This window comes from Bipolaris victoriae (genome assembly GCF_000527765.1).
Source record: "Bipolaris victoriae FI3 unplaced genomic scaffold scaffold_0, whole genome shotgun sequence".
Taxonomy (NCBI): domain Eukaryota; kingdom Fungi; phylum Ascomycota; class Dothideomycetes; order Pleosporales; family Pleosporaceae; genus Bipolaris; species Bipolaris victoriae.
Genome location: NW_014575392.1, coordinates 397,464 through 423,217, shown reverse-complemented (window position 1 = coordinate 423,217; position 25,754 = coordinate 397,464). Strand labels below are relative to the sequence as shown.

Here is a 25,754-nt window from a genome sequence, read left to right as displayed (position 1 = left end):
TCATCCCTACTTTGTCGTGTGCATGGTGCTTCAGCAGCAGAGGGACCGTACTGCGACACGAAAGCCCATGACTGAAACCGGCCAGTCGCGCACGATATCACGCTTCGTGGAGGCCTCTGGCCAAGAGTTCCGTCTGATGCGTCCACGGTGGGCCAAGATGGGCGGGCGCACAAGAAAGCGCGCAAAAGACTGCCTATGGCGTGGCGGGTGCAGGGCCTTTGTCGGGCGCCACGTATGCAGAGATGAGTGCTGAGAGCAGTCCAAGGCGGATGGAGGCCCTTGGCAGTTAGCAATGCCATGTCCTGACCGTCGTTTGCCAAGCGGGCGCTGTGTCTCCAAGCACCAAAGCGCGACATGTGTTTGGTTACCCGCCGGCTCAGCAACACGTCTCGGTATTACGCTTGCTGACCTTGGGGCCCCCCTTCTTCTATCCTCGTTTTGCGCTATTTGCTAGCTCCCGCTCCTTGTGAGGAGAATTAAAAGAGAAAACGAGAACAGTCAGCACTTAGCCTTGTATAGGATGGGAGGGGCTTGCCATTTACCCGCGACAAGGCAACGTATGTCATTGCCCTCAACCTTCAACCCCTTGGCTTGCCGGGGTGGATGGGAATGAGTTCAGACGAAGGAAAATCCCATGGCGCGGATCCAAGATTAGACGAAAGTGGGAAGCCAAGCAAAAGACGTCAGATCCGAGTTATCCGTCTGCGCCCGCCTGCGCCCGTCTCGCATCAAGGACGCGCACAAGGCTGTCCCGGTCACGGCGGCGTGACAAACGACGAGCGGAGGGAAGCTTGGGCACAAGGCCTGCCAAGTGCTTGAGTGCTCTTAGCAAGCGGAGAATGTGTGCACTGGTAAAACCTAAGGGCAGCCCACTACTGCGCTGGTTCCCCGTCTCTGTATTATTCTTTTTTGGTGTTCTTCATTCAAATCTCCGCAACGGCGTCCTTCCATCCCGCTGCTCCTCGTTCTCGAATTATACTATGCGGCCCTTTTTGCTGGCTGCCGACCACCTGTTCTAGACGCTAAATAACGCCTTTGCTGCTGGCCCAACTTGCTCCACACATAACCCAAGCCAGTTCCCTTTTTTTACGCGGCAAACCCAAAACCCCCCGAACCCAGGCGTCAAATGCTTCTTGCATGCTGCTTGCACGAGCGACCAGTCCAGGCACAAACTCCGCTCCCGTAGGTTGAGCCCGAGAAGGAGGAAAGCAAAACTGTAAAACTTTCCTTTCCGACCTCGAGCAAGCGCGCGCGCGTGTGTGGCTTGCCAAATAGGGCGCGGTGGAGACGCAGAAGCGGGAGATTTCGTGCTAGGATGATGGGCGCCTTGCTAGATGCGCGGGCAACCGAGTTTCCCAAACGGGATCAATTTGGTACGTTGAACCATGGCTTTTCTTCACTACTACTCAAGCGCCACAACACCAGACCATTTTTTCCCTTTACAATCAGACCATTATACTATATTATACTAGCATTTTAACATTATAACCCCCCTCCCCCGCTTGATATGACTAGCGCTACTATTCCTACTATTTTTTTTTCTTCTGGAAATGCGACAACCTAGCTAACATGACTAGCAGGCCATAGGATCCTAAACCCGTACATTTACGACCCGTCATGCGTGCTAGCTACTGTCGGCACAACCATCATCGTCCTGCTGTCCATCTACTCAGTAACCCAGTACCTGCGGCACCGGTCATGGTTCTTCTGGGCCGCCATCATCGGCATTCTGATGCTGGACCTCGGTTTCATATGCCGCACCGTGTCGTCGTACGATGAGGGCAAAGAGTCTCCCTTCCTCGTCTCATGGCTCATGATCCTGCTGGCCCCCAGCTTCCTCGCCGCAGCCTGCTACATGTCGTTTGGCCGCGTCATCTGGTTCAGCTGTCCAACCGAGGCACTCAACTTCAAGACGCTGTGGTGCTGGCCCGAATGGATCACCCCGACCTTCGTCGCCTTCGACATGTTTTCATTCCTCATCCAGCTCATCGGCGCATCCCAGATAAGCAGGCACTACGACAGAGCCCCCGACGGCGACCGCACCATTAGCATATCCGAGCAAGCCGCACTACCAGGCCGCATCATCCTCGTCCTCGGCCTCGTACTCCAGATGCTATGCTTCGCCACCTTCTCAGTCGTCTCCATCCGCTACTTCTACATGTCAAGAAAGTGGTCAGCCTACGACCTCGGCGACATGCACCTCTGGCGCAAACTCTCCTACACCATCAACCTCTCCTCCATCCTCATCGCCCTGCGCGCCGTCTACCGCACCATGGAAATCCCCCACGACCGCAACTACGGCCTGCGCTACCTGCAGAGCCACGAATGGTGCTTCTGGACCTTTGACGCTGCACCCATAGTCCTTGTTTTACTCATCTTTGCTATATGGCACCCCGGTCGCTATCTGCCGCGGTCCTATACGGGACTCAGGCTCGACAAGGTCAGGGCTGTCAAGGAGAAGGATGAAATTTCAATGTATAGTGCGAGTACGTGTGGGCAGGATACTGAACTCAAGGAGTATAAGCCCGAGGACTTTCGCCATGTTAGTGTTGCGGCAAAAGCTTAGAATGTGGGTTTTTGAGTTTAGAATTACAAATGATGGATATGCAAATGGGCGTTTGAATCATATGATACCAAACGCATTACGCGAAATGGCGTTTTTTTGTTTATTTCTTAATTTTGTGGTTTTTCTTTGAGAGTTCGTTTGCGATGATACCATAGTTGAATGTTCTATTCATGCTGTCTTCCAACTGGCTTTGCTTGTCTTGATGTGATATTGAACTTTGGCTTTGGTTGCAGGATCTTCGCCGCCGTTACTGACCTCAGCTTGGCTTCGGAGCCCTGTCTACCCGTCCAAGCGGATTAAAGCCTCATCTCGAGCATCTTCCTTGTAGTTGTATCTACCTCGAACTGTTTGGACTAGCGTTGGCATCGCATGTTCAACTGCATTCGCGTAACCTTCTCTGTACGACAAAAAGACGTTTTTGGAAGGTCGGATATCAGGATCTTTCTCAATTCTGCTCATCCCTAATCTTCATATATCCTGCTGATAGTGGATCCTGAATTTCTTATTGGCGCGGTCCGCCGCTCGTGTTTGAAATTGCTCAGCGTTGATGTCAAAAGTTAGTGGTTTCTTGGGTGGCTCTCCTTCCTTAGACAGCAGTGGCACTTCAAACCGGAAGATGGTGTGTTCCTTGGGTACAGCTAGAATCGTCAGATTACTTACCCCACTTACCTATTCGGTGCCTACAAACTTACATTTGATAACGTTGTTCTTGGTTATGAGGTCAAAGGTAAATCGAGTGTCACGTACGACTATGCCTTCCAACCCAACACGACTCACACACCGACTCCTCACCACTGTCATCAGCGCACCGTGCATATCGGCGGTCGCTAGAATCTGGCCACTTGCATTTGGAGTGATCATGACGCCCTTTGATGCATCATTCACGCCCAGCACTTCCCTCATGTACCCTACCCAGAGATTATGTAGTCCCTCGTAGATAGCATACTTTTGCTGCTCCTTTGGAATCTCATTGAGGCCCAGCGCCCGCTTTTTTGCGGCGGAGAGTGGACGAGGCTTATTTTTGCTGCGCTTCCTAGCGGCTTCTTTACGCTCGTTGAGGGCTTGACGGCGAATGGCGCGCGCTGATGGAGTCGGGGATGTGGCGCGTACGTACAGAGGGCGCTGAACAACGCGTTCCTGGTAATGCGACTCTGCATTCGATGGAGAAAAGGCGCGATGAAGCAGGGTTTGAGCAATGTGCGGGTTGGAGTTAGCCATTTGCACACGAAATATTGCAAGCAGGTATGTGTTTTTGCTGGCTTGTTGCGAAAGCTGCAATAGCTTCGCCGATCAACTGGCGGGTTGATTTGCAGTGATGTCCGGCGAGACCTTTCCAGAATATGAACCAGGACAACTTCAAGATATTGTATACCGTGGAAAACACAAGCTACACAGCGGAGTCGGACACTTGATTGCGGGACAAATTTGGCGGCGCTCAAGATGACGATGGGGTTCGCAGAGGAAAGACGGCCGCACTAGTGCGAAAGCGTGCTAGGCCTATGGCTCGGCTATCGTTTTTCCGCCCTCACACATTCTCGGCCTTCACACACGTCAAAATCGACCTCAGCTTCGACAACACCGCTAACCCGCAGCAACCGTCAAGATGAAGTACATGTACGTCTACCCCTGGATTCCGACGCACAAATCGCTGCACCACACGGTTTTCTCCACCTCCGAACCGTTCATGGACGCCTCCATCTCGAATTCCACGATCGCAAAACACCAAATCCCTGGAACTTATGCTGACAAGTGCGCAACAGCCACTCCGAGGAAGAGCTCCCCATCCCTGAGGGCGTCAAGGTCAGCATCAAGAACCGAAATGTCGTTGTTGAGGGTGAGTGCGCAATTGGACATGGAAATGCCAGCATTGTACTAATTACATTGAATAGGTCCCCGAGTAAGCCAAGCGCAACTACACATCCTCGACGATCCGTTTCTTACACAATGCAGGGCAAGCTGAGCAAGTCTCTCGGTCACTTGGCGGTCAGCTTCACACACGTACGTTTGAGATTCAGGAATTGATATCAATGGGATGTACTAAGTCTGGCACAGCCCAAGAAGGATCTGATTAAGATCGAGCTCCACCACGGCATCCGCAAGAGTGTCGCCACTCTCCGCACCGTCCGCACACTCATCGTACGTCAAACGCACCGAAAGAGTCGAACCACCGGCAGAGGAAGGACTGGGCTGACTGGGAGCAGAACAACTTGATCATCGGTGTCACCAAGGGTTACAAGTACAAGATGCGATACGTATATGCCCAGTATGTTACCACCGGAATCTCCTTGTCGCCATCTCGAAACCAAAGTCTGGTCCAATGCGGGTTGCCAAGTACTTCGTCAGAACAGGTCGAAGCAGGATGATTGTTACTGGTGTATTCGAAGTGCTGGACAACGCAAATTGGACCAGGCTCACGGCGAATGTCGCACACATGGAATTTGGCTAACATCTCACTTAGTTTTCCCATCAACGTCAACCTTGAGAAGAACAGCGAGTCCGGCTGCTGGGAGGTCGAGATCAGGAACTTCATCGGCGAGAAGCTCGTACGAAGGGTTATCCTGAGGCCCGGTGTCGAGGTTGAGGCTTCCAAGAACGTCAAGGACCAGCTTGAGCTATCCGGAAACGTAAGAACATGTTATTCTATATTCAAATCCAACATGCTAATAAGAACAGTCACTCGAGGACGTCTCCCAGGGTGCCGCTGATATCCAACAAATCTGCAAGGTCCGCAACAAGGATATCCGAAAGTTCTTGGACGGTCTGTACGTGTCGGAGCGCGGCAACATTGTCGAGGACGCGTAAAAGGTTCTGGGGAGTACGGGTTTCTTTACGGGCACATGAGCATCTATGAACTTCTCTGCATCACATCACGTGCGGTTGGCGCCTGGGGGTCTAAGCTCAAAAACGATGTTCAAACAATACCACCAATGACTTGATGGAAGAAGCATGCATTCACGATTTTGGTGATATGATGGGAAGTCAGCAATTTCCGTGTTTGTACAAGGGTCGGTGCTCGGGACTTACTTCTTTAGTACAGGACGATTGTGGTTGACGGCGAGAGCTTTTGTTAACATACAGAGCCAATGAAAGAACGCTTCCTATGTCCACCAAGTTAGCTTCACCTGCTGTGCATTGTACATCTGAGATTGCAGAGTCATCTTGATGGCACAACCTAAATAGGAAGGACAGTTGGGCATGCATATTGATCCTGTCGAGATAGCAGCATGTATGTCCGCGGATGTGACCTGCCACTCATGACGTACGTGTGCTGTAGCACTACGGCATATTGTGCCAACGCCCCGCAGGCTTGCTATTCGCAATACTACAAAGTACAGCCACCGGCACAATGATGAGACTATCACCGCAAACTCCGAGGATTGACAGCTCATCAGCCGTAGGATAAGTAAGCACATGGGGAAGGGCAAAAGGGCAAAAGGGCGAATAAATTGGAGCCATTCCCTGCATATATGGACAGGGACTGATTAGAGTTTCGACACTCGAATACCCATTCTCCCTATCAAAGCTCAAAGTAACACTAACAACCCCTCTAATAATTGAAAGACTCGAACCACTCGACAAATATGCCCGACAAGCTAGATGTGGAGGGTCTCCTCAAGGAGTCCAAGGCCGAGTATAGGCGCTTAGGGAAAAGTGGGCTCAAGGTTTCGGTGCCTATTCTGGGTGCTATGAGCATTGGAAGCTCAAAATGGCAGCCATGGGTCATTGAGGAAGCAGAGGCGCTTCCGCTACTGAAGGCTGCTTACGATCGAGGTCTCACCACATGGGATACTGGTGAGGACAAGAAACAATAGGGAGTCTTGTAATGCTTGCTAATTCTGTCGAAGCCAATGTCTACTCAAACGGAGTTTCCGAGGAAATTATCGGCAAGGCCATCAAGCAGTACCAACTCCCTCGTGAGAAGCTTGTCATTCTCACAAAGTGCTTTGGAGTCGTAGGCGAAGACCCTGGTCTTCGCACTATACAATACAGCAAGGAAATGCCACAGCTGAAAGACTATGTCAACCAAAGTGGACTTTCGCGTCAAGCAATCTTCAACGCCGTCAATGCTTCACTCAGGCGGCTTGACGTGGACTACATTGACCTTTTGCAAATCCATCGCTTTGATCCCAACACGCCCCTCGAGGAGACCATGGAAGCACTGCACGACTTGGTGAAGAGCGGCAAGGTGCGGTACATTGGTGCCAGCTCGATGTGGGCGGTACAGTTTGCTCAGATGCAGTTTGTGGCTGAGAAGAACGGATGGACAAAGTTCATCAGCATGCAAAACCACTACAACCTGCTCTATCGCGAAGAGGAGCGTGAGATGAACCGCTTCTGCAACGATACTGGAGTCGGCCTTATTCCGGTACGTGTTGCTGTTTGCTACATGGCTGTCAGACATTGCTAACATTGCTTTCTAGTGGGCACCACTTTGCCGTGGCCATCTTGCTCGTCCTCCATCAGCCTTTGGGTCGACCACACGTTCAGAAGGCGAGCAAAAGGCCGGCAACCAGACTTCAGGCAACACGGATCTCGACAAAAAGATCATCGGACGTGTCGAGGAGATTGCCAAAAAGCACGAGTGGAAGATGAGCCATGTTGCGCTGGCGTGGATCAACAAGCGCGTTGCAAGCCCAATCATTGGCTTCTCTAGTGTAGAACGGATGGACGAAGCACTGGCAGCGCGAGGCAAGGAATTGAGCGAGGAAGAAGAGAAGTATCTCGAGGAGCTGTATGAGCCTGTGCGTATCGTAGGACACTCGTAGATTGGTGGCGCGACCATGTCACATTTTGAATCAAACTCACGGCATAGTGTAATGACATGCTGATTGTGCACCTCGACGCAGACTATAGTGGCTTGCATCGACCTAAGTGGATCAATCAGAGCACTCGGTCCGTATTAGGGCCCGGAGCTGAGAGGATGCGTGTCGATGCGGGCTTTGTCAACCCATGGCACGACCAATGACGTCGGTCGCGTGATGCATCTCACCACCGTACCTGAGCGAGCCGCGCGCATCAAACAGCCGCAACACCGCAAAACATCGGGAGACGGAGCAAAGAAACAGGTTGATTTGCGTAGTTGCTGTTGAGGCTCAATTGCTTAGCTTCCGCGTTGCCCTCTGGTGGCACGCCATGATGGCCATGATGGCCGGGCCACGCACGCTCACACCAATGGTGGTGGTTCCTTCCCCGCATTCTGGGCGATGCTCGCCCTTCCCCGCATTGGTCCGACCATTCACATCTCAATCCGATTGGGTTGAGCCCTTGATGTGGTGATCAATCAAGTGACCGTCGCCTGTGCCTTCCTGCCGGCTACAGATTGGAAACCCCTCATAAAGCTGCGCCCTTTCCTCCGCTCTCTTCTCCCTCACTCTTCCTCTCTCTCACATCCCTCCAGCCCCTGACAGCCAGCCAGCCAGCCAGCCTCTATACAGCTCAACAGAGCTCTCTTTCATCACTCCTCATCATCTACTCTTTCCATAGCTTCCGCTAGCCCCAGCTTACTCCTGCAATACCACTACCATGGCAGCAGAGACAGAAAACATCCTCCAGAAGGTCGACTCTCTCACCGAGGAGCACAAGGATGGCGCCGCCAAGAAGGGCCACCGCAGAGTCAGCTCTATGGCTGCTGACGTCTACCGCATTGAAGACCTAGGTATGTGCTCCCCTGATACGGCTACCCTGCGGGGGTGCTGAATGAGGGGCAAGTTGTGCTGACCTGGCCATAGAGAAGGAGGGCAAGCACATTGACATCTCAATTGAGACACAGAAGCTCAACTGGTAAGACAACCTCATCCCATTGCTCTCTCGGAGCCGTTCGGCACTGTTGTCGTCTGGTCCGCCATGGTCCGAATAGCTGTGGCTGGCTTTCTTTGTCTGAACCCGCGCTAACAGATGGCTCTCCAGGAAGCTGAACAAGTCACCCACCACTGTTGAGGACCCATCAGTACTGAAGCTGCCACTCACCGAGCCCAAGCTCAAGTCTATCACCCTACACTTCCCGCTTGGCCTAGAGGTCGTCGCACGGAACATGAAGGGTGTCACCATCAAGGACGCATTAGATGCCATCCACAAGCAGTTCAAGAAGCGCGTAAGTACACACATTTTGTTGCCGCCATGACGATCAAGTCTGCTTTGATGATGGTGCCATCACCCATGTTTCTTTTTCTTGAGTATAGCTGACACCTCCTTCAGGCAGATGACGAGTTCGAGAAGCCCTACCTCATGGGATTTGAGTGGGACCCATCAGAGTGCTACACGCGCTTCATCGTCCACCAGTCGGCCAACCCTACCGCCCCCAACGCCTTCGCTTCTGGTGGAAAGAAGAAGAAGGCCAAGAAGGCCGAGGGCGAGGAGGGTTCCTAAGTGAATGACTCGCCCCCTTCCCAATCTTCGAATTTTACATACAGACCTCAGTCATACTGCCATGCTTGGGCATCGGTTGGTGCGGGGTATGGGCATATGCATTTGGGTGCTGGTCAATCTTGATATCGATATGGGAAGAGCGAGTGCATCTACCGCGATGCCGCGTCCGCTATACTATACACCTGGGTAGCTGGGGAGTTTAGCGGGCGCGGCTGTCGTCGGGAGCAATGCGTCGTGGAACCGTTCGCAAGGTGTGTGCCCGATGGAAGGGCAGCACCGTATTATGTAGGCCTTCGGGCATGTGTTTGGGCTGCTGGAAAGCGCCTGAAGCAATGGGAAGAGGTTAATATGGTACTTTTGTGTGTGATTGTTGTTGTGATGTCGTCGATAGCACTTGAGCCCGACTGGGCCAAGAGATCCACTGCGGGCAGGCGGTCCACGCGGTAAGCGAAGGGCACGATGCCAGCGTCGGCGGCCTGAATTGCCCTCCAAATGCCTGATTTGCCCCTCAAACCCATCTCAGCTAGTCACATGCACAACGATTACTACGGAAACCTACAATGGTCGCTTTCTCCCACCTCGAATCAGGTAGCTCGCCGCCGCCTTGCATTGGTAGCGCCATCACAAGCCCTTATGTTTCACTTCCTTTAGACTGTTGTCGTCCGACACCGTATTTTGCCCATCACTGACTTTGCTTTTCTTCTGTCTCTCCCCGCCCCCTTGTATTCGACGCTCAGCTTGAATGATTGCGCCACTTCCTACATCTCGACCCACAATGTGCACCAGATAGCCCGAATAGCTCCAACCTTGTCAACCTTTACATTACTACAGCTGTGCCATTTATCGCTCATACTGAACATCTCTTTTACGACATTTTATGCCCACCCGTTTCCAAAACAACACCAACAACAATCACAATGTTTTCCAACCTTCAAATGCGGCCCGCCAAACCCGAACGTCGGAAGCCTAATTTAACCATCCGAGCCGGTGTCTCAAAGCGCCGAGTGTCATACGTTTCCGCCTTGAGCGCAAGCAGGGTACCGTCGCTGAGCTTCATGGAGGGTTTGTTTGGCGACGAATTTCCCGAAGCTTTTGGTAGCGGTGAAGGAACATCGGCAAAGAGCCGGAAAACTATTTTGGACCTACCAGCTGAGCTGCTTGATTTGTTGTGCGCACACATCTCAAAATCGGACATCAAGCATTTGCGACTTGCTAGTAAGCAGCTAGCTAACAGCGTCTACCTGCGCATCGACCGTGTCTATGTTTCGCCAAATCGAGCCAATATCGACTATCTCTACCAGATCCTGTCTCACCCCAGGTATAAATATCGTGTCCACGAGATTGTCTGGGATGATACACGCCTCGAAGAGTATTCGACGCTAAGCAGTTTCCGCGATGCGATCCTATTTGATGAAAGAGAGTTTACGAGATCGATTGAGAGCCGACTAGAGGAAGCCATATGGATCTACGGTGATGATAATCCTGAATACCATGCACTCGAGCACGACGACCTTTTCGAGAGCAATGGACGGTTGACTGAGATGGCGAAAGAAATCCTGTTGCGGTACGATGATCAATTTTCAAGAGAGGTCCTTGCTCGGAATGCAACCATGATGGACATTGAAGATAGCTACTCGCTGTACCAAGATTTGTATCGGGAGGAACAAGCGATCATGGACCAAGAAGCAGACATCAATGCACTCGAGCAAGCTTTGATGGGGTTTACAGCGCTCAGAAGAGTCAGATATACAACTGAAATCTGGCGCTCGTGTACCTTTCCTCACCCGTACAAGACGCCATTTCATCGATCGTTACCCGTGGGATTTCGCAAACCACAAATCAGACATGTGTGCCGTGACCAGATCCGCACAAGCGAAGCCCATGACAGTCCTATGAAGACGACTGTCCACAGCAGCCAACTATCAGCGAACTCTGGGGGTTATTCCAGCCTGGTCTCTGCTATACTCGACATGCCAAACCCAGGCATTGAGGAATTCGTTGTCGAGACGGAAAACGAATCCATGATCCCCCACAAAGAACAATTTACTTTGAATAGGAGGGACCTTGACAACACCAGAAGCATGTTTCGAAAAACCGCACTGAAATATCTCAAGTTTCCTATCACTTCTGAAGAGGATACACGACCAGATTCTACTCCTCACAATATCTACAACCCCCAGAGTTTTCTCGGAGAGCTGCGACATCTTGAGCATCTGGACTTGAACTTGAGCTGCAATGTAACCGCGTCCTTGGTCGGCCGTGTATCGCGATTCATTCCCGTTCCTGAAAACTTACGACGACAGCTCAAGACCTTGACCCTGCGGCACGTGCTTGCGGAAAAGGATGATCTATTTGGCCTCATTACCTCAATGCCAAACTTACAGCACGTCGCGCTTTACTTTCTATACCAAGGGAACGAACGATCCAGTTGGGCGCTGCTCTTCCAACACCTAAAGACATATTACAGCACAGCAGATCACCCGATTAAACCCAGTTTCAGCATTTCTCAGCCACTTGACCCCGAAACGCCCAACTTCCAACTCGTGGACCAAGAAGTAGACGATTACCTATATGGCAATGGCGACAATCCTTTTCTGGAAACTGGAGTCCAGACGCTTGCTCAGCTAAAGCAGAATATGGGGTGGAGAGTTGATCATAGAGATGAGACTGTGAGGGAGAGGATGTGTGATTTTTGGGCAAGGACGGAGGTGCAGGAGTGGGATTGTGGGACGTAGATGGATGTGATGGATACTTGGGAAATGAGAGAGCCAGAAGCTTCAAAACGGACAGAGTTCAAGATTGCAGCTACTGTACTCGAACGTTTCTTCGGTCTCGAAAATGAAATACGTACCAAGAGATATGGGTATCTTATCGCCTTGGTCTTTCGCTTATGCGTCAGAAAGTACCAAACAGAGGGAATGGGACACTTTGGTTGGGAAAAGGGAAAGACGGGTCTTACGACTATAAGAACGTTTCTATGCGCACTGAACGATAGTTATGGCCATGTGTCAGGAGCACTTGCGTGTATCCACGCAATTTCCACTGAGCGGAGAAGAAACGCCAAAATGTCTAGAAGGATCGGGAAGGAGACATGGTAAGCAAACGGTATGAAGTACCTGGCCGAACGGGGCGATGTTGAGATGCAGCGGAGATTGATTTTTCTCAAACAGTGATTACGAGCGATGTCGGGCAGGCGTTTCGGTCGGGACTGGCAACACAGACGTAGCTAGTGGGAGGTAGCTATCTTCCAAACGAATACTTGGAAAAAAAAAAGTCAAAGCCATTTCAAATGCAGATAGGTAGTTGTATATTTTTTTATCAAATCATTTATTCCAAACAAAAAACCACAAAAAAAGACTTGTTATAAAAATACTCAACGATGTGCGCTCTCTCTCTCTCTCTCTCTCCCTTCTCCTCCCTTAAAAACATTCCCAATCCCACCCCCTTCCCAACTACCCTACAAGCCCCTCCACAGGCTCCGGCCAACTCCCCAAAATCAACGCACTGGCTGGCGTCTGCCCCGGCAACGGACTCAACAGCTTAACCTTCTTCTTACTCTCATCCACATCAGCAACGTAAACATAGCCGCGAACACTACTATCCCTAATCACGGCATGCGCCTCATTCGGACTCGCCGTCGTAATCGCCAGGAGCTGATTCACCATTCCCTCCCCGGGTACCGTTTTTTCGAACAACGCACCAGAAGGTACAATAGGCATACCGTAGTCATCTACCGCCTCGCTTCCATTCGCCTCGTCGCTGCCACCGCCCACGATGCGGAAAATGTGTAAATCGGCAACGTCAGCGGTCTGGCTGCTGGGCGCGAGCGTCTCATCGCCGTGGCCGAAAAAATACTCTTTGATTTGTGCGTGGCGCAGGGCACGCATGTAGGTTTCTGAGCGATCGACGCAGCCGCCGGATTTGTCGAGGCGGATTACGCTGACGGATTCGGTGGGGTCGGATGAGGTGCGGGTTGAGAATTTGCGGGAGAGGTCTGAGTAGAGGCGTTCGGAGCCGAGGGTTATGACGACGTTGACTGTTTGGGGGAGAAGAGAGGGTTGTGGTTAGTTATTTGATCGAGCAAGTGTTTGGGGCGGTACCTGGGTGTTTTGTTTGAATGTTGGGAGGACTATGTGTATAAGGCGTGTAGAGTTGGCAGAGTCGCTGTAGATGTAGGAATGTGTTTGTTGGACAGGGAGAAAAAAAAGGATATATCAAGACATCACACGCACCAGAAAATTCAGAAACAATATGCTCTATGTTGTCGTAGACGCCATTCTTTCCATGGCTGATTGCGCCCGAGCTATCGATGATGAAGCCAGCCTGCTTGCTCAGCTTGTCCTCTTCAAGTCTACTAGTAACAGCAAGAGCCATGCGTGTAACCAACGGCTTGAACACCCTGCCTTCTTCGGGGTCTCTCAGCCCGTAGTGATATACCAGCGGCATCTTCACGGGGATCGGGCTGGGTCCCGAGATGGGGCTGCTGCCCCAGCCCTCTTCGATGTCTACTATTGACGAGAATGCGGCTGCGGAGAAGGATCCAGGCACGCTCAGCATGCCCTGACGCGGATCGAGATTCACCACCATTGGCTGTCTATCCGTCTTGACGGCGTAGGACGTCAGTGTCTTGACGAGAGATGTTTTGCCAGAGTTCTCAGGCCCCACAACAAGTACTCTAGGACCCATTTCTACGCTGCCACTGGCAATGCTCTTGTCGCGTAGGTTCTCTAGTGCGAAGTGTAAGTTTGCAACGCTCATCATGGGTGTTTCTTCGGCAATGTAATCCGACTCTACCTCCCCGCCGATATCGAGCTTGCAGCCGTGCCATGTGAAGATGGCGCCCTTTGTCCCTGAGAAGGAGTACGTGGTCGAGGGCGCCAGTTCGGTACCGAAGAATTCGGCTGTGCCTGATTGCAATTTGACTGTGAGGGTGCGGGAGAAGGACACTTCGAAGCGGTACTCGGTATTCGCCGCGAGCTCTTGGGTCCGTGTAGCTACTGACGTTGGTGCATTTTGTGGTTCGACGGGCTGTGAGGATAGGTTGAGACCTGGTAAAGAAATCATGTTGGTTGTAGGTACTGAGCACGATCAATCAAGACCTTGTTTCAAGTGTAGATGGCTGGCGTTGTGTGCACTTGGCTCGACTCGACTCGATTCGAGTGGCGCAGGGAGCAAAGGAGATCGGACTTGAATCGCTAGGGACACATTAGTTTTTGTAGAGTAAGCATGAGCCTGGAAGAGCTCTGTAAACGTAATGGCGAGCCTGTGTATGTGAGGGAAAAGGAAGGACATGGCGTAGGTCGCATCCCATGCGACACTCGAGCTGCAGCACGGGCCCTGCGGACTTGATGGCCGCTGATTGGCGGAGGTGTTGGCGTGCTCCGCGTCTGACAGCCACCTCGTGAGCTCAACATGGACAATCTCAAACGTCGATTGAAGCTTGTTCACCTATCTTACACTCAGTACCCTTGGGATACTTTGTGTTTTGGCCAAGCCATGCCGATTAGCCTCACCTAAATACACCCTTGTCCTATATCCATTTATCCGTTCCTCGCTGTCCACTATCGTCGTGCAACACACTTCTGCCGGACATTGCTGTACCTGCATCTCCAGCATCATGAAGTCGCATTTAGCCGCGCTATCCCTGGGATCCTTTCTTACCCTTCAACCCGTATCTGCAGGATTGAACAATGTCCATGAACAAGAGCCTCTGAGAGCTGATATCGACCCACTCAAGTATCGCGCAGCATGCCCGGACTACGCAAACTATGCCAAACGACCACAGTATGCATAGCATCATGTTGAGAATGACATGTGCTAATGAATATACCAGTCCACCATACAGCTCTGGTCCCCTGTCACTGCCCTTCCAACGGCCCTTCAAGTACTGTCGAACGTTTGAATCGCCTCTTGTAGAAAAGGTCATTGATGATATGAGCGCAAGGATGGTTGATAAAGACCTCGCTCGTCTTTTCGAAAACGCATTTCCGAACACGTTAGATACCACTGTGAGATGGCATGTGGACGGGACCTCGAAGCCCAAGATGTCGAAGAAGAGCTGGGATCCTGCTGCTTGGAAAGGAGCGCAGAGTTTCATCGTCACTGGTGACATCAATGCCGAATGGCTACGTGACTCGACGAACCAGCTAGCACAATATCAGCTCCTTGCAAAAAAGGACAAGGAAATCCACAAGCTCATCCTAGGAGCTATCAACACCCAGGCCGAATACGTCATCGGATCCCCATACTGCAACGCATTCCAGCCACCCCCACCAAGTGGACTGAAACCCACATTCCAAGGCGACGGTGACAACGTCCATCCAATCTACGAACAATCCTTTGTTTTCGAATGCAAATACGAGCTCGACTCCCTCGCACACTTCCTCTCCCTATCCAACCAATTCCACAACCACACCTCATCCACGGAATTCATCAACGCCCGCTGGCTCCTCGCCCTCGACACCCTCCTCGACGTGCTGAAAGAGCAGTCCAAGCCCACCTTTGACGAAACCACGGGCGCCTACCTTGGCAACGAATACAGATGGCAGCGCCACACCGACAGCGGTACCGAAACCCTCGGCCTCAGCGGCCTGGGCAACCCCCTCAACGGCGGTACAGGCCTTGTCCGCAGCGCCTTCCGCCCCAGCGACGATGCCACAATCCTCGGTTTCTTGATCCCATCCAACGCCATGATGGCGACTGAGCTCCAACGCACAGCAGTCATCCTGGAGAAAGCAGGTAAGAAAATCATCGCTGCCAAACTCAAGGAGTGGGGCGATAAAATCGAAAAGGGCGTCTGGGAACATGGCGTTGTGACGCATAAGAAATACGGCAAGGTCTTTGCGTTCGAGGTAGATGGATACGGCTCATCGATCCTCATGGATGATGCAAATCTGCCTTCGCTACTTGCACTTCCTCTCCTCGGGTTCACGGACGCGAAGAATGAGATTTATAAGAATACGCGCAAGATGATTCTAGAGAAGAAGGGGAACCCGTACTACCTTGTTGGCTCGTCATTCAATGGCATTGGCGGGCCGCATGTTGGGCTACGCTCGGCCTGGCCCATGGCTGTCCTCGTGCAGGCTATGACGAGCGAGGATGACACGGAGATTACAAAGTGTCTCGAGTCTGTCAAGAATGTGTCCAAGTTGGGATTGGTGCATGAGAGTATTAATGTCGATTATGCGTCGTCGTTTACGCGGAGTTGGTTTGCGTGGGCGAATTCGGTTTTTGCGCAGACTATCTTGGATTTGGCGCAGAGGAAACCGCATTTGCTGTTTGGTAAGGGGGCTGAGGCGTACACCTTGTAAAGAGTGGTGGTTGACTTTGGGATGCGGATGTATGCACAGTATGTATCACAGTGGTCTGGTGTTGTACTATCAGAGACACACAGCTTGGCAGATAGAAAGGTATCGGATGCAACCGTCGAGGTGTAGAATTGCAAGCAGGTCATTATAGCTATTCATGTCTATATGGCCGTGCCTAGGAAAAAAACCCCCACTATGAGGTGCGATGCGAATATGCTGAAACATATACATCTGAACACGGCTCCATCTACCCACCATCACCTCCCGTGGAACCAGAAGAACACCCCCGCCTTTCTACCGTGCGAGTCACCTTCCTTCCCATCCAACCTTTTCTTCCTTCCTTCCTCTATGAATACGACTAAAGAAAAGCGGAGCAAAACAAATAAGACAAGCGTCCCCGCGTACCCAAGTACTACTCATGCAGGGAAAAAGGGTATAGTGTGTCGAAAAGGACAGAATTGAACAACTGATCAGATTAAGACACAACAAACAAGAAATAGAGAGGTATTAATGGCAATGAACAAAATTGCTAAAAGGGGTATTCGTCCGATCGTTCCCAAGGAAATGTAGGCAAGGAAAGAAGATAAAAATAAGCAAGGAAAAAAAAATAGGCGGTTGCACGCTCGCTCGCTTCCGTAGTAGAATAAAAATATTTAGACCGTGTCAAAAGTCATTCAGGGTGTTTGAATCGACATAGGGAGTTCCCATGCATACGTGGTGTGTATGGCATGTCTGGACCTAGTTAGTGAAGCTTACTTGTGTCTTCAGCTTTTCGGTTGTCCGTCTCCTTGAGACGGTACGCTCGCTCGAATATCGTGTGGCGTTGTTCCAGTCCTCCCAGTCGCTCGCCATCTCCGTGAGCACATTGCCCATGACCTGCGCGCTAGCCATGAGTCCGTGCTGCTCGCCCTCCAAGATGCGGACCTCGCATTTCCGCATTAGCTTGCCTAGCCATCGCACATTGTCGACGGGCACGCGTGAGTCCTTAGATCCATGGTGAATGACGACTGGGCGGTTAATGTCTTCGTATCGGAAACCAATGCTCTGCTTGGTTTCTAGGCAGACGATGAGATCGGTGGCAGGATTGGCGTTTGCAGTTGCACGGTCCCAGATTGCAAAAGTAAGACGCTCGTCGAAAGCACGCTGTCGCTCGCGTTCAGCTATACTCAGCATTTCTTGCATGCGCTGCACCTCTTCGTCATTCTGGCACGGCGAATTCGCTAGAGTCAAGGTACTGGCATTCGGCAAAACCTGGTCCATGACCATCATGGAGTGTCGGTGCGTATCTTTTAGTGGTGGCCTTACGGCGGCCTGGCTTGGCGTTGGCGAAGGTGCGATGCTTTTCCGCCTTGCCTTAGGCGCGGTCTTGGGTCCGGTCCGTTGGAGACTGGCACTCGTTGCACTTAGGAAGGTCGAGTTTGCCACCTTGAGAAGCGATGGAGGCAGGGCACGGAGGAAGCGTTGTGATCTCGGAAGTTGCTGTGTTGGTGGGCTGTCCTGGCTAATACCGATAGGCGCCATTTGCGATGGGGGGATCCAAGGCGCAAGCAAGTGCACTTTGCCGCGTATGTGTTGTGGCATTCGCAGCGATGTTGCAAGAGCGTAGACGGCTCCTGCCGAATGTGCTAGTATGGAGAACTTGTTGATCTTCAAGGCTTGACATATTATGAGGACGTCATCTAAGTCAATGTTAGTACACAACAAAAGGAGCGGACTGCTGACCCATCGACTTACCAGGCCAACTAAGTGGAGTCCCATTCGGATCAACTTGACTTGCTCCAATACCAGGGCGGTCCGGCGTAATCAGTCGCAGCTTTAGTGTAGCAGCGAGCTGATCGTAAAAGGCCATTACATATCTCGTGAGGCCCATGCCAACACAGACAAAGACGGCAAACCCTTGGGGATCACCAACTTCGGAAAAGGATATAAGCCTGCCAGTTTGCGGATGCCGAATCTTTTGCGACAAGCGCTCCGAATCCAGGTATTGATTCACATCCAGATCAATGGAATCGCGGCTCGCTGGTCGCTCTTCAATTATCGGCTGTGGTGGAGTTTGCACGGCCGCGGCTCGTGCGCTTTCTTCTCTCCGTTCTATTCTGTCGTTATGCGCTTTCTCTGCTTTGGCTGGCAAATCGGGGTGAGACCACCTCTTCTTGGCGCCCGTGCGCTTGCGATGAAGCTGCGCGCTATGGGAATCTGGCATAGGCGTTATGAGCATTGAGCGGTGGCGGGTGATGGGCTCTTCGCTGGCCGCCCGTGAAGGCAGAGTCAGTCTGGAACTCGATTCATCAGTGACACTGGAAGAGTGCTTGTGTCCGGAAGGTTTGGTGACGATGATGGCAGTGGTTGCCGCTCGCCGCGCGACTGCGGACCTCCCTCCGACGACGAGCGAGTTGGAGCGCCTGAGCACAGAAGACTCGGAGCTTGTCATTGTGGATTTGGAAGCGATGCTCGGGGGGGCAGGCGGTTTTGATGGCCGTGTGTTTGGAGCAAACATTGGGGAGAGTTGGCCGAGGCTTTCGAGGGCAAGCGTGTAGTCGATGGGGAGCTGGTTCACACCATCGCTATCGTTTAGCGTTAGACTCCGGGGTCTAGGCCGCATGCTTCGTGCTCGATTCGGTGCTGAAGGATCGTGCCTATCCGCATATTCTCTATCAACAGGCCTATCTGCTGGATCCTGCAAGATACCGAGGACCTTGTGTGCCTTTGTGGAGTCACTAATTCTCCTTCCATCATCTGACACACTTGACACAGTTGTAGTGGGGGAGCACAGAGGACTTGAAGTAGATGAAACACAAGGCAACCTAGGTGGTGTCGCCCCTGCATCCATTTCTGACGGCAAAACTCCGGCCAATTTCTCCCTCTGCATTTTGCGCTCTCGCAGCTGTCGAATCCTTCGAGCAACTTCATTTTCTTCCTGTTCCAGCTCGTCCAGAATCTTCTTCTGCTTCTGCGCCTCTGGATCCAATTTCTCTTCTGATGCCATTTTCTTGGCTGATTCGGCCGCGTGCTCGGCTTTATTGCTGGACTTGTGTCGGCTCTTTTCCTCGGAGCGATGCTTCCTGGATTTGCGCGTCGGACTAGCTGCGTGCCTCAAGGATGAGCCACGTTCGGGGATCAGGCCTTTCTCCGCTGGACTCTCGCCGTATGGACCATCTACTAGATTCAAGCGAACTCGGCGCGTGCTTGGGTATCGCGGGACAAAGCGAGAGGGGTCGTCGTCAAGGTCGTCGATGTCGAGGTCGTCTTTTGCGGATAAAGGCTCTTCCTTGATCGTATCTTCGTAGGGGAAAAGATGGGTCGTGTTCTTCCTTGGGGAGTCGGTAGTCGAGATGTCGTCAAAGCCGTGCACAGTTGCGCGTTTTCGTTCAGTTTCCTTTTGCCGCAGCCGCTCGCGCGAGCTCATGTACATCAGGCTCTTGTGGGCCTTGACACTGCGCTTGCTCTCGACGGAGGATCTGTTGCTGCCGATGGAGACCTGGCGCGTCGGCCCCGCCTCAATGCTGATGTTGCCAAAACTGCTTGCGGAGCGGTTCGAGTGTATGGACTGGAGGGAGCAGGAGCTGCTGCCGCTCCGGGCGAGGTAGTTGCTGAGCGAGTGCGGCTTGCTGGCCTTCTTGGGCGCGGTCAGGGGCGACTTGCCCGAGGGGGGCTTGGAGGTGCGGACAACGGGGGGCTCGCATGCGTCGTCTGGGTCAATATGGTTCTGGTTTCTTAGTGAGTCGTGGTAGGAGGCGTGGTCGGCCGAGGCGCCATCGTATCCCGTGGCGATGGAGGTCTTGTCCGAGTGCGAGTGGGCGCGCAGGCTAGGGGCAGCAGAGGGGACAGGGGCGCTGTCGTAGCCCACGAGCAGGTTCTCAAAGTGGTTGTTTGCGGGGATAGAAATGGCGGACAGCTGGTCGATGAGCGAGGAGATAATCTGAGGCGAGGTGGCAGCGTTGCGAATGTAGTGCGAGGAGCGCTGTGCAGGGCGGGGGTCGGATGTCTTGATGGATAGCGGAAGGGAGTTGCGCCGTCGCGACCTTAAAGTCTGGTTCGCTGCTTCATTGGCGGCGGGCGAGCGCTGCGCGTTGTGTGCGTCCATAGCGGCCGCGTGCAGGTGACACTGGATCGGACCCAGACGGCTATGGTTTTGTCAAGACAAGTCAAGTCTAGAGTAGAAAAGACCACACAATAGGCACGGCTTTTCACATGGAACCAACTGCAGGTGAGGGCGATCAGTGCATGATCGGCATGCAAAGGGTCCGGGGCGCGTTGCTGCGCTGGTGCTGGTGCTGCTGTAAGTACAAGTACTTGGACACGCGCCGCCGCCGACTACGTGGATGGCAAAGGATGCCCTCGCTGGGAAGAGGCTGCAAGAGTCAATAGGTCCAGAGGGGGAGAGGAGACGGCGTCCGATGTTAAATTACACATGGGCGCCCCGAGACGAATAAGACGTGCCCACGGTCCTCTCAACCTTCAGGGTGTCTTCACCGTCGCCTCAAGGGTGCGATGGCAGAGGCCATGCGCTAGTCCGCTTTGGGAGATTGACGAACCTTACCTCCTCCTCCCCCTCCCCCTCTTTCTCCTATGTCCTTGACTGCCCCCCGCCAACGTCCGCCTCCAGGGCCTGACCCCGTCTCATATCGTGAAATGCGCGCACTCTAACACGCCTAATTGACCTGTCTCTTGTCTCCCATACGCCACACCGCGCCTCAGGGGACATGGCACCGCTCGACTCTTCATCTGCCGTCGTTCAAGCACGCGTCGCCCCTGAACTCGTGTTTTTCACGCCTACCACCTAGGACCCCGCCAAATATTGGTTTTTTACAGGACCCCTGGCGCCCCTCTTGGCCGTAGATACCCGTTGCTCCTGCTCCTGTCCGATTTCTTCATAAAAATGTGCTGCCTGCCGTAATCAACCACGTATGCCAAGCAAACTGCCGACCGGAGGATTAAAAGCACATACCATGCCACTGCCTCCTAGGACCGGGAGCAGCCGAAAATCATCCCAGGTTATCCTTTCCATACGCACAATGCCATGTACTTACGATCAGCGCCCCTTGCCTCGTCATACGCATATCGCACCAAGAACAAAAGGCGGAGATTGCCGGGTAGGAAAGCAGCGTCGTATCCAGATGCATTGTTTGATTGTAATCCAAGGTCAATACGACGGCTCCACGCATATAGCCCAGGCATCCTCAGTATTGTTCAGGCATTATGAGAAGGGTGAAGACGATGCCCAATTTGCAGATAACAATAACAAACAAGGCACAGACAGCAAGATGGAGCAACAAACTAATCTTCGATCTAGCTCTAATTGTAATCACTCAAGCAAGCCGTTTCATCGGCCTGTTTCGCCCTCCGCTTAACAAAGCTCGTCCTAGGAAACTCTATCTAATCTCCGTACTCGATTCATGGACCGGATCGCGGCTACTACTTCGTTGCTCCCCCTCAAAACACTGTCCCTTCTCCATCACAGCCGCGCCGCCTTGTACCCTGTCCCCTTCCGCCGTTTCTTTCCCCGCGTCTCCACTCCCCAGTCCCTCTCCACTAACAGCCAGCGCATCTCTCTTTCTCCTTTGCTTCGCCCTCCACCTTTTGTGTAGACATGCCGCAAGTATACTGAGACCGATGGGTAGAATGGCCAGCAAGGCTCCAACCATGACAAATGTGGGTGCCCGATCTTTGATCATGATCGATCGCTGTCTAACGTGTGCGTGGGGGCCCAAAGTCTCAGCCCGAATGACTCGTATGCCGTAGTAAGCTTTTCGTATCTGACGATCTTTGTCTAAGGCGTGGTAGGGCAGAAGGCGCGTAATGAAGGCGTAACTTGTGGAAACTCAATGTCCGAAGGCGTAAGCTAGAAAACCTTTCTTGTTTTTTATTTGCTCGGAAGCGGGAGTAAGATGGTGATGGCGTGTATATCGTGTAATCGTTGGAAAGATCGGAGATGAGGGAGAGGGAGCCGTCTTGCAATATACTAACATCGACCATGGCCGTGTGTGCGTTTTGTCTAGTCCAACTAGAAGTACCACCTGACGATGCAACTTTTGCTTTCTTTTGGCCATTGCTTTCTCCTTCCCGGTTACTTTTTTCTTCTGGCCTCCGTCCCTACACATCCGAATTGTGACAGTGGTACGCACATGTCCTGTTGAACTAATATAGTAACATGGCAAATCAACATTCGCACTATCCTCCTTCCCCAAAGAGAATTAAGAAAAAAAAGGAACATAATGTGGCCAACATGGCAAATTTGTTGTCTCCCAACCGGAACCTCGAAATAGGTACCCAACACACACCAAAAGGGAAAAGTAAAAGTAAAAGAACCATGGAAAACAATCAACGCTACCTTCTTCCCTCTCTCTCCATCAACCGCACACCCTCTAAGCTCTTCGCCTTCATCCTCATATCCATCAAGAAAAAATAAAGCCTTCACTAAATCCCCACCACAGCGCCCCCCCCCCCTCCCTTCAACGGGCACCAAGCCCTAACATACACATGTAGTCGGAAAAGCGCCACTGTACAAGCCCGATATCCGCACCCGAAAGAAGAAATACAAAAACCAACCCATCAAGCACCACTAACATCCCCCGTCGCCGCCACAGGGTCTCACGCACAAGCACAGGATGCCACGCTGATACACAACACACTCCCTAGCGCGGAAGCGGCAAGGGTAGCCGTGCGTGGTGGGGAGTAGGGGAAGTTGTGATGAGAAGATGGGCTAGGGGCTACGTGGGTATTTTACCTTGAAGAAGGAATGAGAGAGAGAGAGAGAGAGGGAGACTAAGAAGAGAGATGTGCGCCTTGCTGTTCTTGTTAATGATTTTTTTTGGGAGGGATACATGTGCGTGTAGGTGGTGAAGTTGGGAAGGTGTAGAGGTATAGGGTTGTGACTGAGGAGATATGAGAGTGGGTTTGTGTCTAGTGCTTTTTTTTTGGGGGGGGGGGGGGGAGGATGTTGTGGTAGGTATCGTGTGGATTGGTGCGAAGGGGGTCGGAGATTGAGATGCCAATCATGCATGTTGGAATCACTTGAATGAACCTCGAGCGCTTTCACCTCGATTTAATACTTGTCAAAATGACGATGCTTGCAACTAGACCCAATGAAGTCTTGTATGAATTACATTCTGTTTGCAGAGAGGACCTACAACAACAACAAACTACCTGAAGCTAATGCTCTGCTAACGCGATGATATATACATTGTGAAATGAGGATCGATCAACCAACCAGCAACGACAACAACGACAACAAAGGGAAACGAAAGGGTAGGGAGAAGAGAAAGACGGAAGAGAGAAGAAGAAAAAAAAAGCTCAAAATGCTCTTAGTACCCCAGACCCAGAAACAAAACGGCAAACAATCCAACGATCCAACAAAAAAACGCCGCCAGTGAGTTGCAAAACAGGTCATATCAATCGTATCTATATCCAAGCGAAAAGACCACAAAAAAATGCAAAAAGATTTTTTCGCTCTTCGCTCTCGCTGCAGGAAAAACGCTCATTGTGGAACAAGGGAGGAGAAGAAAAGGCCAAAACGATGACGCAAACAGCGACGAAGAGGAAAAAAAGTGCTGGATGCAAAAAAAGAGAGTATGCTCTCAGAAGAAAAGATTTCGCGACGAATGGACCGAGCGATGGCCAGGTGATTTCGAGTATGCGGGTTGAGAAAGAAAAAAGGGTAGTAGCGCGTGCCGGCACCATACTCGTACTGATGCAGTCCGGTCATGCTGTACGAGTCGAAAGAAAAGAAAAGAAAAAGTTTGTGAGTCGGATACTCCAGATCGACGTCAAATGTGAGTTACGTTAGTAGTAACGATGGATCTCAAAAGTCCACACTCCATCGAAATGCAGGATCCTTCTCTGGTGGTCCGGATTCACGATCAAAAGGCACATTGATGATGGCGTCTACCTCGTCGTCATCCTTCTTGATTTGGGAAATCTTGTCTTTTCGCGCTCGAGCAGCCATGTCTTCTTCTGAAGGGGGCAAGCGGATCTTGGCTTCGACCAGGGGTGCAGAGACGAAGCGCGAGGTTAGCAAGGCTTGGGGCGAGACGAGATCTTGGAGGCAGCTGAGGGAGCTGAGGTCGGAAGTGGTGGAGTTGCGATATACGGGCTTGGGTTTCTCAGGGAGAGCGTTCTCGTCTTGACCTGAGTTGCTGGAGGCTACAGTCGAGAGAACAGGGCGGCTTTGATAGGTGCGGAGTACTTGAACGTCCACACTCAGAGTGGAACTGCCACGTACAGTAATATCGCTGGGGTCTTGAGAAGAATGCTGGGTGCTGGCAGTGTCTGTGCGTGCAATGGCCAGGTCGCGGGCCATGGCGGTATCCCGTCTTTTCCTGTTGGGTGAGCTACTAGTGGCAGACAGGGGCCGGGCTTGGGGTGTCTTGCAGCGACCGTGTGCAAGATTTGAGTGGGAGCCATTTGGAGAGTTTGTGAGGCGATCGGGTGTCTGTCCGCGTTCGAGCTTTTGCATCAGTTGTCGCGTACTCACCTGGCGGCCCAGACTCAGTTCTACGCGACTACTTGCACCACTGCCACTGCGACTCCGGTTCTTTGCTCGCTCTTTGCCTGCCATGACACTAGCTTTGGGCGGGGGTTGGAGCATCCATCTGTTTTCCGAAGGATCCGGCGACGGCAGGCTAACGACGGGTGGGTGCAGCTCATTGACCGGAGGGACGCGCGCGACATAGTAGCTTCCAGCCCTAGACACATTTGGCCTTTGCAATTGGTAGCCGCCACCGCCTACAGATGAGCCTGTCATTGTATGTTCGAGGGCTGTTGAGTGATCGTCGTAGCCCCATAGATCCTCGTCTTCTCGCTGGTAGCGCTTGTGGTTCCAAGTCTCGTCGTCGTCATCGAGCGTGTCGTCACTGAGCCGGTTTTCAGCAGCATGGTCGACATCGAGGCTGCTTCCGCCTTTGCTCAGGGTTGAGCTTTGGGTGCCGCGGGTGGGCAGTCCCCTCGAGCCGGTCCTTTGTGTGGTGTTGGTCTTCCTCGATCTCCGGGGTGGTGGGCCAGGGCCCATTGCGATTTCCTCGCTCCAGTAGGCATTTGTGCCCGTGGGTTCAGGATGGTAGTATGCGTCGGGCTGCTCGAGTTCCAGCTTCTCTCTCAGCTTGCGGGCCTCTTTTGCTGCTTTGCGTCTTTTTCTGCTGTCGCTGTAGCCGGTACAGGGGGCGCATGAGGCGTAATGGAAGAGGGCGCTCTGGACACCTCTCATGAACCAGGCCATGGTGTAGAGGCGGTGAAATGAGCCAGCTCAGAGAAGGAGAAGAGGTATGGACGAGGTGGTTGGAACTCGACGGGTTTCGGATGGACGCTGCGACGCAGGCCTGCCGAGCGAGAGACGACGTAGATGGGGGGAGCTTTCAGACGACGATGCAGCATGGAGAGTCATTGCCGCTCTCCTTCATGGAGCCTTCTTTAGCACGCGACAGAGTCAATTGCGGACTTGCAGCGGCCGTTTCGTCTAGTAGGTTTAAGGTGAGGGCGGCGCACGGATGCGGCTGGCGGCGGGTACGAGGGAGTAATAG

At 52.3% G+C, this 25,754-nt stretch overlaps 12 protein-coding genes across 12 annotated transcripts; 6 read left to right on the top strand and 6 right to left on the bottom strand.

Moving 5' to 3' along the window:
* Nucleotides 1-1,318: 1,318 nt before the first annotated feature.
* Nucleotides 1,319-2,566, top strand: COCVIDRAFT_32552 (hypothetical protein; the record flags this gene model as incomplete). The annotated part of the gene is made up of 2 exons (XM_014707127.1): nucleotides 1,319-1,373; nucleotides 1,578-2,566. The coding sequence occupies 2 exons, from the start codon at nucleotides 1,319-1,321 to the stop codon at nucleotides 2,564-2,566; spliced, it is 1,044 nt and encodes a 347-aa protein (XP_014562613.1).
* Nucleotides 2,567-3,034: 468 nt separating this feature from the next.
* On the bottom strand, nucleotides 3,035-3,784 carry COCVIDRAFT_11002 (hypothetical protein; the record flags this gene model as incomplete). The annotated part of the gene is made up of 2 exons (XM_014706994.1): nucleotides 3,035-3,204; nucleotides 3,259-3,784. The coding sequence occupies 2 exons, from the start codon at nucleotides 3,782-3,784 to the stop codon at nucleotides 3,035-3,037; spliced, it is 696 nt and encodes a 231-aa protein (XP_014562480.1).
* A 385-nt stretch (nucleotides 3,785-4,169) lies between these two features.
* On the top strand, nucleotides 4,170-5,368 carry COCVIDRAFT_21539 (hypothetical protein; the record flags this gene model as incomplete). Its single annotated transcript, XM_014707059.1, has 8 exons — nucleotides 4,170-4,180; nucleotides 4,327-4,400; nucleotides 4,456-4,463; nucleotides 4,517-4,564; nucleotides 4,619-4,702; nucleotides 4,768-4,829; nucleotides 5,025-5,190; nucleotides 5,240-5,368. 8 exons carry the CDS (start codon nucleotides 4,170-4,172, stop codon nucleotides 5,366-5,368), a joined length of 582 nt encoding a protein of 193 aa, XP_014562545.1.
* A 779-nt stretch (nucleotides 5,369-6,147) lies between these two features.
* COCVIDRAFT_21538 (hypothetical protein) lies at nucleotides 6,148-7,332 on the top strand (the record flags this gene model as incomplete). Its single annotated transcript, XM_014707058.1, has 3 exons — nucleotides 6,148-6,358; nucleotides 6,412-6,932; nucleotides 6,988-7,332. The coding sequence occupies 3 exons, from the start codon at nucleotides 6,148-6,150 to the stop codon at nucleotides 7,330-7,332; spliced, it is 1,077 nt and encodes a 358-aa protein (XP_014562544.1).
* A 757-nt stretch (nucleotides 7,333-8,089) lies between these two features.
* On the top strand, nucleotides 8,090-8,932 carry COCVIDRAFT_83645 (hypothetical protein; the record flags this gene model as incomplete). The annotated part of the gene is made up of 4 exons (XM_014707248.1): nucleotides 8,090-8,222; nucleotides 8,296-8,347; nucleotides 8,474-8,657; nucleotides 8,762-8,932. 4 exons carry the CDS (start codon nucleotides 8,090-8,092, stop codon nucleotides 8,930-8,932), a joined length of 540 nt encoding a protein of 179 aa, XP_014562734.1.
* Nucleotides 8,933-9,849: 917 nt separating this feature from the next.
* Nucleotides 9,850-11,667, top strand: COCVIDRAFT_83641 (hypothetical protein; the record flags this gene model as incomplete). The annotated part of the gene is made up of 1 exon (XM_014707247.1): nucleotides 9,850-11,667. The coding sequence occupies one exon, from the start codon at nucleotides 9,850-9,852 to the stop codon at nucleotides 11,665-11,667; it is 1,818 nt and encodes a 605-aa protein (XP_014562733.1).
* A 717-nt stretch (nucleotides 11,668-12,384) lies between these two features.
* On the bottom strand, nucleotides 12,385-13,996 carry COCVIDRAFT_32547 (hypothetical protein; the record flags this gene model as incomplete). Its single annotated transcript, XM_014707126.1, has 2 exons — nucleotides 12,385-12,968; nucleotides 13,165-13,996. 2 exons carry the CDS (start codon nucleotides 13,994-13,996, stop codon nucleotides 12,385-12,387), a joined length of 1,416 nt encoding a protein of 471 aa, XP_014562612.1.
* Nucleotides 13,997-14,549: 553 nt separating this feature from the next.
* On the top strand, nucleotides 14,550-16,242 carry COCVIDRAFT_21534 (glycoside hydrolase family 125 protein; the record flags this gene model as incomplete). The annotated part of the gene is made up of 2 exons (XM_014707057.1): nucleotides 14,550-14,716; nucleotides 14,766-16,242. The coding sequence occupies 2 exons, from the start codon at nucleotides 14,550-14,552 to the stop codon at nucleotides 16,240-16,242; spliced, it is 1,644 nt and encodes a 547-aa protein (XP_014562543.1).
* A 735-nt stretch (nucleotides 16,243-16,977) lies between these two features.
* COCVIDRAFT_83980 (hypothetical protein) lies at nucleotides 16,978-20,323 on the bottom strand (the record flags this gene model as incomplete). Its single annotated transcript, XM_014707246.1, has 2 exons — nucleotides 16,978-17,918; nucleotides 17,974-20,323. 2 exons carry the CDS (start codon nucleotides 20,321-20,323, stop codon nucleotides 16,978-16,980), a joined length of 3,291 nt encoding a protein of 1,096 aa, XP_014562732.1.
* A 1,288-nt stretch (nucleotides 20,324-21,611) lies between these two features.
* Nucleotides 21,612-21,914, bottom strand: COCVIDRAFT_10995 (hypothetical protein; the record flags this gene model as incomplete). Its single annotated transcript, XM_014706993.1, has 1 exon — nucleotides 21,612-21,914. The coding sequence occupies one exon, from the start codon at nucleotides 21,912-21,914 to the stop codon at nucleotides 21,612-21,614; it is 303 nt and encodes a 100-aa protein (XP_014562479.1).
* A 1,035-nt stretch (nucleotides 21,915-22,949) lies between these two features.
* On the bottom strand, nucleotides 22,950-23,201 carry COCVIDRAFT_83329 (hypothetical protein; the record flags this gene model as incomplete). The annotated part of the gene is made up of 1 exon (XM_014707245.1): nucleotides 22,950-23,201. A coding segment is annotated over one exon (252 nt), but the record flags the coding sequence as incomplete, so codon positions are not given.
* Nucleotides 23,202-24,040: 839 nt separating this feature from the next.
* COCVIDRAFT_21532 (hypothetical protein) lies at nucleotides 24,041-25,453 on the bottom strand (the record flags this gene model as incomplete). Its single annotated transcript, XM_014707056.1, has 1 exon — nucleotides 24,041-25,453. One exon carries the CDS (start codon nucleotides 25,451-25,453, stop codon nucleotides 24,041-24,043), a length of 1,413 nt encoding a protein of 470 aa, XP_014562542.1.
* Nucleotides 25,454-25,754: the final 301 nt, after the last annotated feature.